Source organism: Microcaecilia unicolor, chromosome 7 (assembly GCF_901765095.1).
Source record: "Microcaecilia unicolor chromosome 7, aMicUni1.1, whole genome shotgun sequence".
In the NCBI taxonomy this organism is placed as follows: domain Eukaryota; kingdom Metazoa; phylum Chordata; class Amphibia; order Gymnophiona; family Siphonopidae; genus Microcaecilia; species Microcaecilia unicolor.
This window is the reverse complement of record NC_044037.1, coordinates 10,232,233-10,245,773: the sequence shown is the minus strand read 5'-3', so window position 1 is coordinate 10,245,773 and position 13,541 is coordinate 10,232,233. Positions and strand designations below refer to the sequence as shown.

General features: G+C 43.7%; 1 protein-coding gene across 1 annotated transcript in view; it reads right to left on the bottom strand.

The window, feature by feature from the left end:
* Positions 1-495: 495 nt before the first annotated feature.
* LOC115474338 (heat shock factor protein 3-like) overlaps positions 496-13,541 on the bottom strand; it is a 38,066-nt gene continuing 25,020 nt past the window's right edge. Inside the window, exons 11-13 of the mRNA XM_030209782.1 lie at positions 8,724-8,786; positions 3,379-3,439; positions 496-1,146 (exon numbers count right to left, since the gene is read on the bottom strand). Coding sequence (XP_030065642.1) covers positions 818-1,146; positions 3,379-3,439; positions 8,724-8,786 — 453 coding nt within the window. The 3' untranslated portion in view covers positions 496-817. The remainder of the gene's footprint in view (positions 1,147-3,378; positions 3,440-8,723; positions 8,787-13,541) is intronic.

Sequence of the window (13,541 nt, the reverse complement as noted above, 5' to 3'; positions counted from 1 at the left end):
GGGTTGCTTCATTTTCAACCTCCATGTGCTAGGTGTATTCAATTTAATATATTTAATAGCCTCAAAATTAAAAACTTTCCTTTTTCATACAGATGTTGACTTGGGAATGGTAGGATACCATGATTTGCTGTATTAATATAATTTTACCTGTATGAGGAAGTAGTATGATTTGTTACTGTGATATATATGTTATTACTTTTTAGATATGTTGTGAACTGCGTTGAACCCGAAAGGGGATTCTGCAATATATAAAGTCACCCCCTCCCAACTCATTTTAGCCCTCAAGCAAGGGTTCCATACTACAGCAACCTCTGGAATCCTGCAGGTGTTCACTTCTGCATGATGCCTCTGTAACTCCTCCTTCTAAGATCACCAGCCTCAGCTAAAAGACGCAAGAATCAAATCCAGGTCCTCGTGTACTGCACTGCCATGAAAGCACAAGGCTGACCCATAAATTCAACGCAGTCAAAGCATATCACGAATTGCAATCCCAAGTGTTGAAATAAAAATGGATTTACTATTTAAAATAAGCAATCCTAATGCCAAATTAAATATTTTCCACTTTCCTCTCATCTCAGCAGCAGTGTTTGGTTAGACAGGACAATTCATATCCTGTACTTTTCTCCAAATGCAGTACCTGTATGAAAGCAGAACAGATGTATGCCGCTACAGTCGAATACAGAGAAGGGGGAGAAATTGAAGCGGGTGCTAAGGATGCCAACGTACTAGAGTATGGAATAATGCCGTCACTTCCATCACAAAAAGTGTTTCATTGTGTCACAAGAGGGCCAGAAGCTCTTGAGGATTTCATAACATTTCAAACATTTTCTACTCCTGTGGCCTCGTCAATCAAGTTATTCACAGGACTGAGAACGAAGAGTGGAAGCAACTTATATTCCCCAGTCAAGTCTTCCGTCAGCAAAGGCAGCTCACAAGGCTCCTGCTGGACCACGTGCTCACTTGCATTAGTTGGTGTCAAGAGTGGTGATGTTTCAGTGTTGTCCACAGTAACAGCAGCGGAAGCTTTTCCCTCCAATGCAGCCAGAAGGGCTTCTGTCTCTTCATTCTCTCTACCATACTCATTCAGAGGAAGCTCTTCAAAGAGTGAAAGCAGGGGGTGACATCTGTACTGCATCAATTGTTTATCTGTGAACACAATTACAAGTCTATGATACATCAAAGGGAGGCAAAGGGGAAAAGGATGTTACCTTATTAACACCTGACACTAGCAGCTTTCTTATCCAATCCAACTGAATAAATTGTCACCTAAGAAGGAATCCCACATTTCACAAGGTACAGTTTAACTCTTCAGTGTTGAGTGTGATATATTCAGGAGCCGGACTGACAACTACCCCAATCAACTGCTCTAGGTCCAGGGTTGGGCAACTGCCTGGAATTCTATACAGTTCCTCCCAGAGAGGGCTACATGTGCCTTCTGGGAAAAGCTACACCACTCATCTATAAACACAAAGCATGCGTATACTAAAGGGAAAAAATACAATCTACTCCAGGGAGAATTTTGTGCAAAAAAAGTTTAAATTGTGCACAATTATTTTACTGTTCTGCATACTTATTTGTAATTTTTTGTGTATGCAAAACTTCTTTCCATCATAAAGGCCTGACCATTCCCCCACATTCTTTACCCAGCAATACGACTCATCGGGGTTCACCTTGCTCAAACTTAGCTTCAGTCCCTTCCCTGCAAGCTTCAACCACTTTTCTGCTTTTTTTTTATCCTAGGATGGACACCTCCTAGCTTTTATTTCTCTTCTGCCCCCTCCCTCTTTAGTTATCTACCCATCCATAAACCTTCGCTCTGTTAAGGCTTCTCTGCCCCCCCCCCCAACCCACTCCAGGTACAAATCCTCAGCTTGCTTTGCTGTCCTGGCCCCCCCGCAGCCTCAAAATCACTCCATCCCTCCTTGAAATACAACTACAACCCCCAGATGATCACTTCTAAGTTTTCTTACCCTCCCCCCAGCCGGCTCTGGGACCCACTTTCCACAGAGCAGAGCGCCAACTGCTCATTTGAACCATAAAACTGTACACAGAGTCCTTTGCAGTTCAAGTAAGCAGTGGGGTCCTGGCTGGCAAAGATGATGGTGTGGCCCAATGTATGGCCACTTGTTTCCTTCTCTTGCCACCTGAGAAGCAGGAGGGACAGGGTAAGCAAGTATAGAAGGCCCAAGCAAGCTGAAGTTGTGTTCCAAGGGAGGAAGAGGGTCATGGAGAGTGGAGGAAGAGAAGGGATTGGGGAGCCACTGTCTTCTGCCTCCTGTTCCCTGTAAAGCAAGTGCAGAATTCTGTGCAAATTCTACACTGCACAGAATGCCCCTAGGAGTAAAATACTTCTCCACAGTGGGTTCAACCTTTGCTGTAAGAATCATTACATGAGACTTGAACAAAGTAGGTGCAGCTTGGCCACCAGGCCAGTCCTAGAAAATGCATTTTAAAATCTGAAGACAGCTTTCATGGTTAAGGTAAAATGAAAAACCTGCTGCACTGCACTAAAATATGAAACCACAATACAATAGGAGCAATTCTTAAGTTTCAATGTCACCTTCTGCAGGATCCCATAATTTAGACTGCAGTAGCCCGAGAACCAGGAGGAGCCTAATGGTTAGTGAAGCGGGCTTTGATCCTGGCAACCTGGGTTCAATTCCCACTGCAGTTCCTTGTGACCTTGCACAAGTCACTTAACCCTCCACTGCCCCAGGTACAAAAAAAAACAACTGATTGTGAGCCCCCTAGGGACAGAGAAAGTACTCGAATATAATGTGTACAACGCTGAATACATCTAGTAGCACTATATAAATGATTCTTAGTAGTAGTTGATTCCCACTACAGCTCCTTGTGACTCTGAGCAGGTCACTTAATCCTCCAAAGCCCCAGGTGCAAAATAAGTTACCTGTATACAATATGTAAACCTCTGATTGTAATCTCAGAAAGGCAGCATATCAAATCCCATCCCCTTTATTTTAGGGACCAGTGTCTTGCAACTAGTAAACCCTGTTATACGCTTGGAAAACGGCTTTCATAAAGTTCCTTCAGGAGCATGTTGAGCCTACATTTACAGGACTTGAGCATAGAGCACGTTTGAGAAAAGAGTCTGGGCAGATGAGAAGCAGAGTTGCAAAGTGAGTGCATTTTAAAACAGGATTGCTGCAAGTTTTGCCATGCTATTTTATAAAAACATAGCAGTACCTACATCACCTTTATAATGTAGAACCAAAACGGGCACCTACTTAACTTCCTACCTAGGAAACATGTTACAAGAACTGTCTGTCCAAGTGTGCTTTGAATGTTGTGCCTCACATCCTAGCTAGATATACTATAACACGCAAAATAAAAAAAAAAAGAGGGTGTCCAAATTCTCACCTTTGTTTTGAGCTCCTTCAGAGTCACTTGGCTGTAGTTCCTTACTGCTTTCTGTGTTTACCTGCAAACAGAAAGGAGAAAACCTGGTAACCCAATAAACTCATTTCTAAAGCAGCAGGTTTTTTTTTTTTTTTTGGGGGGGGGGGGGGGGGGGAAGGGGTTAATAGCAAACAACAACAGAACATTTAATTTAAATGCTTTACTTTTTGTCTATTAGATTGTAAGCTCTTTGAGCAGGGACTGTCTTTCTTCTGTGTTTGTACAGCGCTGTGTACACTTTGTAGTGCTCTAGAAATGTTAAATAGTAGTAGTAGTAGAACACATTAATGGGCAAGCTGCTGATGCAGATATGGTCCAGGTGTTCAAGTTATACTCAGACAAACTCATGAAATTAAATGAAGTCTGCTTCCTTACATGCAGTTCGGTCTACCTTTGACTCACTCTACCCTCAGTAAATTCTCATCCAACTCCATCCATGGATTCACCGTATCAGCCTCCATCTCATCTTACGTGACCAAGCTGCCTCTACATCCAGTCCTAATCTTCCCACACCTTCCTTGGAGACTTGCTGCCAGCATCATCTTCAGAATAGCTTTTCTGTTCCTTTCTGGCACTGTGAGCCTCAGCTAATTTGAGCTGTATGGTCCCCAAACTCCTTCACTGCTCTTGGTCTTGTAAAAATAGGGAATCATACAGTGCCAAAAGGGAAAAAAAACAGAATAGATGTTCTAGAGGCAGTGCTGGAAGCAAGTTTGTGGAAAAGGAAAGTCAGGGAGCCACATACTGATTCAATGAGGGCTGCCACTGGCTCCCAGACCTTAGAGCAAAGTCAATGAGTGGAGGAGTGGCCTAGTGGTTAGGGTGGTGGACTTTGGTCCTAGGGAACTGAGGAACTGAGTTCGATTCCTGGCACAGGCAGCTCCTTGTGACTCTGGGCAAGTCACGTAACCCTCCATTGCCCCATGTAAGCCGCATTGAGCCTGCCATGAGTGGGAAAGCGCAGGGTACAAATGTAACTAAAATAAAATAGATACTATTGGAGATTCTACATGGAATGTTGCTATTCCACTAGCAACATTCCATGTAGAAGGCTGCGCAGGCTTCTGTTTCTGTGAGTCTGACGTCCTGACGTCAGACTCACAGAAGCAGAAGCCTGCGCGGCCACATTGGTGATCTGCAAGGGCCGACTTCTACATGGAATGTTGCTAGTGGAATAGCAACATTCCATTTAGAATCTCCAATAGTAGCAACAGTGGAGGAGTGGCCTAGTGGTTAGGGTGGTGGACTTCCTGAGGAACTGAGTTTGATTCCCACTTCAGGCACAGGCAGCTCCTTGTGACTCTGGGCAAGTCACTTAACCCTCCATTGCCCCATGTAAGCCGCATTGAGCCTGCCATGAGTGGGAAAGCGCGGGGTACAAATGTAACAAAAATAAATAAATTATTTCGAGACAACAAGATCAATCATGATGACACCAAAATGGAACAGCTCTCAGAGCTCAGAACTAAAGTTCGGACCATGCATATGTTAGTCACCTCAGTCTTTTGAGTTTCTTTAAAGCTCAGCATCCATTCTTAGGGAGATGAATGAGATTATGTACTTAATTCTATGAAGAATGCTTGCTTTATTTTCTCCAGTGACAACTGCTTAGATATGTATTTATTTTTTTTATTTTTATTTATTCGTACTTGTACCCAACAATTATCCCAAAACAAGTTTTGGATCAATGTGGCTTACATTTAATAGTTGTTAGAGATGACATTGATTCAATTACGTTTACAAGGTTGTTTGATGCTGCATTTCACAGTGGTTGGCAAGATAACCATTAATGCGTATGGAGTCATTGGGTTTCTTGAGAAGATATGTCTTAATCCATTTCTTAAATAAAAAGATGCGTTATAGTTAGAGGTTGTGTTGTGTATTGTTGTTCCATTTAAAAAAATGGAAGCGGTGCAAAGAAAAGCTACGAGGATGGTATGGGATTTGCGTTCCAAGTCGTATGAAGAGAGACTTGCTGACCTGAACATGTATACCCTGGAGGAAAGGAGGAACAGGGGTGATATGATACAGACCTTCAAATATTTGAAAGGTATTAATCCGCAAACAAATCTTTTCCGGAGATGGGAAGGCGGTAGAACGAGAGGACATGAAATGAGGTTGAAGGGGGGCAGCCTCAGGAAAGATGTCAGGAAGTATTTTTTCACGGAGAGGGTGGTGGATGCTTGGAATGCCCTCCCGCGGGAGGTGGTGGAGATGAAAACGGTAACAGAATTCAAACATGCGTGGGATATGCATAAAGGAATCATGTGCAGAAGGAATGGATCCTCAGAAGCTTAGCTGAAATTGGGTGGCGGAGCAGGTGGGGGAAGAGGGGTTGGTGATTGGGAGGCTAGGATAGGGGAGGGCAGACTTATACGATCTGTACCAGAGCCGGTGATGGGAGGCGGGACTGGTGGTTGGGAGGCGGGAAATACTGCTGGGCAGACTTATATGGTCTGTGCCCTGAAAAGGACAGGTACAAATTCAATTCAAGGTAAGGTATACACATATGAGTTTATCTTGGGCAGACTGGATGGACCATGCAGGTCTTTTTCTGCCGTCATCTACTATGTTACTATGTTCCAGAATGATTAGTGCATATTTTACTCATAGAATTTCCTGAAGAGGTAGGTCTTTAGGTCTTTTTCCGAACTGGAGGTAGTTCATGATGCTTCTTATAAATATGGGAATTGAGTTCCGCCATTTTGAGCCCAGGTAGCTAAATCCCGCCTATAGGTGGACTTGTATAATATGTTTTTGCAGTTGGGCAGGTGAAGTAGTAGGTAACCTCTAGTTTCTGGGTTTGCATTTCTTGGAGATAGTTTGATCATGTCTAGCATATAGTCCAGTGACATGCCAAACAGTATTTTGAAGATGATTGTGCTGGTTTTGAAAAACAGTCTGGCCAATTTAGCATTAGGAGTAGTGGGGTTGCTCTATCATATTTTGACTTTTTGAATATCTATCTTGCTGCTGTGTTTTGGACGATCTACAATGATCGTAGTAGGTTTTCTTTGCAGCCTACATATGCTGCATTACAGTAGACTAGTTGGGACAAAATCAGCGGCTGTACTGTAAGACGGAATGACTGTCTGGGGAAATAGTCTCTGATTCGTCTCAGTTTCCATAGTGTTTTGAAGCCTTTTGATGTGACTGCAGCAACTTGGTCTTCAAGGGTCAGAAGTCTGTCAAGAATGATTCCTAGTATTTTTATTAGTGTTTTGGTTGTGTAAGATTGTTGATCTATTATGGGGTTTTGGTAAGTAATGGGATTGTGCTGGCTAGATAAAACCAGGAGTTTGGTTTTGTCTTGGTTCAGTTTAAGTTTGACAGTTGTGGCCCAATTTTCCATGAGGTTGAGTCCTTTTTTGGCGTTAGCCAGTATCTCTGTGATGCTGTTGTTAAAAGGTGTATATGAAGGGGTTTAAACCCAGTTTTTCCAGTTTCCTGCCAAATGGAGCCATCAGGACATTGAATAATATTGGTGATATGTGGAAACTCTGAGGAACCCCACATACAGGTATCCTGGAGGCTCAAAATTAATTGCACATCTTGACAAGGTAGGATCTAGTTCTTAGAAAACCACTGAACCAGGCTGCTACTGCTCCAGTTATTCCTATGTTGTTGAGCAAATTTATGATTTAAGGGTAAGTCAGATTTGAACTTTGAATGAATCAAGTGCAGGAGGATTACTCCCAAGCTCAGAGTTGTTCCAGGTCTCAGAAGAATTGTCCCACTATGTAGGAACAACCTGCTTACATACATATGCATGTGCTGTGTAGCTCATATGTGCTGTTCAACTAAAGGCAATGTCTGATTGAAAACCGGTGCACACAGTAATATGAAGAAACAGTATGGCAGATGTTTTCTGGAGATGTAGATTTCCAGAGAGCTACCAACAGTGTATCTGATCTGATGAGGCAGGAAATACCATTTTGACTGTACCAGGACAGAATTCATGCCGCTAGTAAACTGGTTAGTGTACGCTTTGGCAGCGGAGTACTAAATCTATTCAAGTCAAAGGCATCCTGATGGACTCTGTGCCGCAGGTAAGTATCACTGTGAAGCGACATCTCCAGCTGCTGACTAGTGGGTGGTGAAAGCACCATACTAGGCCAATCAAGTGAAGCAAGAGGAACTAAAGTTCTTAGGTAATTGGGCTATAGGCAAAGCAAATGTTGCAGACACCACACTGGTCCAATCACCGAGAAGCTGGAGCCCAACCGCTTGTGCCACTTCTCATCTCTGTGGTCGGACCTAGACTAAGCGTGATGTTGGGTCTGGTGCGCTTGCCTTGCAAAGGAAAGAAAGGGAAGATTCGTTTTCTGAAGGAAAAACTTCTTTACAGAGTTGTGTTCGTTCATCTAGAGTGGATACTCACTCCCAGCTCTGGAAGGCCAATAGGTCAGGCTTTCAGGATACCCCCGATACACAAGAAAGAAATTTGGATGCCTACTCTTTCCACTGTCATGCATATTCATTTGGGATATCCTGAGAACCTGGCAACCTTTAGTACCGAGAGTGAATACCACTGGATGGTGTAGGACTAGTACAAAGAGATGTTAAAAGTAGTTCAATGGTCTTTGATGATGTCGATCATGTTTGATCATGTGTAATGAGACTGCTTACCTAACAGTTTGTATGGGTATTGAATTCCATGTCTTTCCCGCCAAGTATGAGACAAATTTTTCATAATTTTGTACCTCTTGGACTTGGAAAGTGGTGGTGGTGCGTGTGTGGAAGTGGGGGTACATGTGTGTGGGGGTGTGAATTCCATGTCTATGCCGCCAAGTAAGAAAAGGAAGCGACAAATGTTTCATAGTTTTGTACCCCTTGGAAAGTGGTGGTGTATGTGCAGTGTGAGGAGTTTGTGTGGGGGTGGTGGGAGTGTGTGTGGGGGTGGGAGGGTGTGAATTCCTTGTCTTTGCCGCCAATTAAGAAAAGGTAGAGACAAAGATTTTTCATAATTTTGTACCCCTTGGAAAGTAGTGTGGCGAGTGTGGGTGTGGGGAAGAGGCATGTACAAATGAGTAGGAGTGTGGAGGGCATCAGAATGTCTGTGGTTTTGTGTGTAACTCTGGAATTTCACCCATCTTGCTTGATCAAAAAAAGTAGGAACTGTACTAGTGAGAAGTTGAGGAAAGTCAACAGTAAACAGAAAAACTAGGCTGTTTTGTGTTTTATGTGTTTTTATTGAACTTAGTATGTTATTTTTGTAATCTACCTTCCTAAAAAAGTAGAATATAAATAAACCACAGCAAAATAAAACAATTACATTATTCCAACGTAAAAGGCATAATACTCACAGTTGGTATACTGGATGAGGTTCCTGTTATATTTAAGTCTGAAGGAAGGTCAGAATTTAATATCTGTAAAACAAAATTTAAAACCAGACTAAGGTGCTGCATAATTTTGTATGTCTTGATGTTTGTCCCTGAAAAACAGAAAGATGACAGATGTGTTGTTTTATATAAATTATGGTTAATTTGTTGACAGTTAAAGGGAGAATGATGGGTACACCAAAGATAAGAGACTATGTGACGAAAGAACAAAAAGAGAAATCAGACCTTACTTGCTACAGCAGAAGTTTAGAATTCTGGACCGCCCAAGAATCCGGACTCCCCCCCCCCCCTCCCCCCCGCACAGCTTCTCACCCTCTGTTCCCGGCCCTTCACTCACTCTCCCAGGCCCCCCTCCCCGCCATGGCTATGCCTCCCCCTTCCTTTTCTCCCCCCTCCCCCCGTTCTGAAGTCTTCAGTGCTGCAGCAACAGCCTTACCCACTTGACTGCCATCAACATGCACCGGGCCTTTCCCCTCTGATCCGCCCCTCCCTTCCGACAACAGGAAGTTGCATCAGAAGGGGTGGGACGGGTCAGAGGGGAAACGCATGGTGCATGACAGATGCAGCCTGTAAGGTTGCCACTGGTGCTCCAGCACCAAAATTCTTTGGAACAGGTGAGAAAGAGAACAGGGCTGGGAGTGGGGGAACAGGATAGACCATGTGGGAAGGAACAGGGAGGGGCTTTGAGGAGTGAGTGAAGGGCCAGAAAGGGAGAAAGAGAAGCTGTACCGTGTGGGATGCCTGAGAATCCAGAAAATATGGACTGACTCAATCCCCGAGCAGTCTGGATTTTTGGACTTCTACTATAACTTTCTATCCTTTAGGCCCTCTAAACCAGTCAGGATGCTTGGGTTATGCATATCTGCCAGCAAATGGAGACTGATCACATCTGCCGCTGAGAATTACATGAGAACACTGTGCAGTTCCCAGCCATCCACCACCTCAATAGCAAAAGCAGATGAAGTGGGACTAACCTACTACTACTACTATTTAACATTTCTATAGCGCTACAAGGCATACGCAGCGCTGTACACCATACACAAAAGGAGACAGTCCCTGCTCAAAGAGCTTACAATCTAGATAAGACAGGTAACCAGACAGAACAATTAAGGGTAAGGGAATAATAGGTGAGGTTAAGGACAGGGTAGGTGAGAAGTGGTTAGGAGTCAAAAGCAGTGGTAAAGAGGTGGGCTTTAAGTTTGGACTTGAAAACGGCCAAAGACGGGGCTAGACGCGCAGGCTCTGGAAGTCTATTCCAGGCATGAGGTGCAGCAAGACAAAACCTTATCTATTCCCTTGCTTTGTGCCCTTTTTCTTTCTCTGTTTGTTTTGAACCACCACAGCAACAAAGAGAAACAAAAACCTAAATGAATCAAACTTATCTATAAATATTTGTACATTTTCCAAAACAATGGCACTAATGATGCTTCTACAATTGTTCCCGACCAGCCATTTGCACTTCCGTGTCTCCCTTCATTCTACTACAAAAGGTAGGTTCTTGACCAACCTGGCGTGCCTCAAGGAAAGAAAATTAGCAGGTAAGGTCCAATTTCTCCTTTTTTAGTAGCCTTCCAGATCGGTCAAGGCATTTGGGAAGCACCAAAGCTGTATACCTAAAGGGTGGGGCCCCCGGAGACCGGAAGCTAACAATCCCAGCCACATCCTGTGTACATCAATTCTATAATGCCTCACAACAGAGTGCAAGGAAGACCACATCGCTGCCTTACAGACATCCTGCACGGAATCAAACTGCTCTTGGCCCATGAGGCTGCAATCCTCCTCATGGAGTGAGTTTTGAAGATTGGATAGCATTGATCACAGATATGCCAGCACAATTTGTCTCCTTAGGCAATCTAGCTATGGATGCCTTATCCATGACTCACTTGTTGGGATCACCTAGAAGCACAAACAAGCAATCTGACTGCCAAAACTTCTGTTCTCCTCAAATACGCCAAACTGGAAAAGAAAGCACCAAGAGCCTTCAAAATAGGGACTGAGTTCCTTTAATCTCACAACTCAGGGTACAATCTTCACAAAATGACCCGACATGGGCCGTGTTTTGGCGCACAGTGCCTGCATCAGGGGTCACAAGGGTTATGAAAGCAGTGTGCAGCAGCAGTACTTGCTCCTTTGCACATGTATTGAAATAAAAGTGCTGTCCCTTAGTGCTAAAGTCCGATAAGTTAATCCAAATACTCCAACATTACTCATTACACATCCAGCCATGCCAACTGATGTTGCTCTATTGCCACTAGTCTCCCCTATCACTGGTAGAGAGATGGACCAAGTCACTTGAAAAGGCCAACATTACCTTGGGTAAAAAGGAAGGAACTGGCCATAAAGTCGCCTTTTCCCTGCAAAACGCCAAGAATAGCTCCCGACAAGGCCTGCAATTCTGAAATGCTATGAGCCAAAGATACTGTGACCAGAAAAACTGCCTTCAAGTTAAATCCTTGCACATGCAATCCACCAAAGGCTCAAAAGGAGATACCAAGGCTGGCAACATGAGAGTCAGATTCCATTGAGGAACTAGGGGCCATGGGTGAATGAGCTTGATCCCTCAAAGAAAATGCACCAAATCCAGCAGTGACGCCAAAAACCTACCCTGTACTGTGCCCCAGAAACAAGCCAACGTTGCCACCTGCACCTTCAAGGAAGCCAAGGCCAAACTGCTACCAAAACCATCTTGAAGGAATTCCCAAATCTCCACCACTAGAAATTCCATGCCTGAAGGGAAGGAGTACTCTTGTAGGGCTGTACTACTGTCCGCCGGGACAGAACAAACAGATGAAGAAATGTTTACAGAGATTAGGAAAGCTGGCAAATTGGGCAATGCTGTAATAATGGCAATTTCAATTACCCCGATATTGACCGGATAAATGTTACATCAGGGAGTGTCAGGGAGGTAAAAATTTCTAGATGTAATAAATGACTACTTCTTGGAGCAGCTGGTCCAGGAATCAATGAGGGGGGGGGGGGGGGGTACATTTTAGATCTGGTCCTTGGTGGCGTGCAGGGCATAGTCCGAGAGGTGGCAGTTTTGGGTCCCCTGAGAAACGGTGATCATAACATGATCAAATTTGAGATACTATCTGGGAACCCACAAAGGAAATCTACTGTAGCTACATTTCATTTTCAAAAGAGTGACTATAATAAAATGAGGAAAATGGTTAAAAAGAAACAAAAAGGATCGGCTGCAAAGGTTAGGACGCTCAATCAGGAGTGGACGTTAATCAAAAATACCATCTTAGAAGCCTAGATCAGATGCATTCCACGTATTTGAAAAAGCTGGAAAGAAGAGAAAACATCAGCCAGCATGGTCAAACGCTCAAGTAAAAGAGGCCATTACAACCAAAAGGTTGTCCTTCAAAGGATCCAAACGAAGAAAATAAGAAGCAACAAAAGCACTGGCAAATCAGATGCAAAGCATTAATACAGAAGGCTAAAACAAAATATGAAGAGAAACTTGCTTTAGAGGCTAAAACTCACAGTAACAACTTTTTCAGGTACATCAGAAGCACAAAGCCTGCGAGGGAATCTGTGGGACTGTTAGATCACAAAGATGCCAAAAGGGACTCAGGGAGGACAAGGCAATAGTGGAGAAACTGAATGAATTCTTTACTTCTGTCTTTACGTAAGAAGATTATTATTAACATTTGTATAGAGCTACCAGACGCACGCAGCGCTGAACACCTGACACAGAGAGACTGTCCCTGCTCGATAGAGCTTACAATCTAAAAATACAGACAGACAAGACAATTAAGGGCGAGGAAAGTACTGGGTGAGAAGGAACAAGGAGAGGGGAATTGAGTAGTGGTTAGGAGCCAAAAGCAGTGGTAAAAAGGTGGGTTTTCAGCATAGATTTATAGATTTGAAAACAGGCAGAGATGGAGCTAGGCGTACAGGCTCAGGAAGTCCATTCCAGGCATAAGGTGCCGCGAGGAAAAAGGAACGAAGTCTGGAGTTAGCAGTGGAGGAGAAGGGGGACGACAAGAGAGATTTGTCCAGCGAACGGAGGTGATAATACCAGTGTATAAGTCTCTAGTGAGGCCCCATTTGGAGTACTGCGTGCAGTTGTGGAGACCGCACCTACAGAAAAATATAAACAGGATGCAGTCGGTCCAGAGGGCAGCTACGAAATTAGCAAGCGGTCTTGACTGCAAAAATTATAAGGACAGGCTTATGAACCTCAACACGTATATGCTGGAAGAGAGGAGGGAGAGAGGAGACATGATAGAGACGTTTAAATATCTCAATGGCATTTATGTACAGGAAGAGAGCCTTTTTCAAATAAAGGAGAGTTCTGGAATGAGAGGGCATATGACAAAGTTAAGAGGGAATAGGCTTAGGAGTAACCTAAGGAAGTATTTCACAGAAAGGGTGGTGGAGGCGTGGAATGGCCTCCCGGTGGAGGTGGTGGAGTCAAGGTCTGTTCCAGAATTTAAAAAGGCACGGGATAAGCATGTGGGATTGCTTAGGAACAGGTAGAATTTAGGGTTACAGAGGATGGGCAGACTGGATGGATCATATGGCCTTTATCTGCAGTCATGTTTCTGTGTAAATCACCTGGACCAAATGGCATACATCCAAGGGTAGTCAAAGAACTCAAGCATGAAACTGTCGTGACGCCGATTTTTAAAAAGGGTTCTAGGGGTGATCCGGGAAATTATAGACCGGTAAGACTGACGTCAGTGCCAGGCAAAATAGTGGAAACTATTATAAAGAATAAAATTATAGAACACGTAGACAAAGATGGTTTAATGGGACAGAGTCAGCATGGGT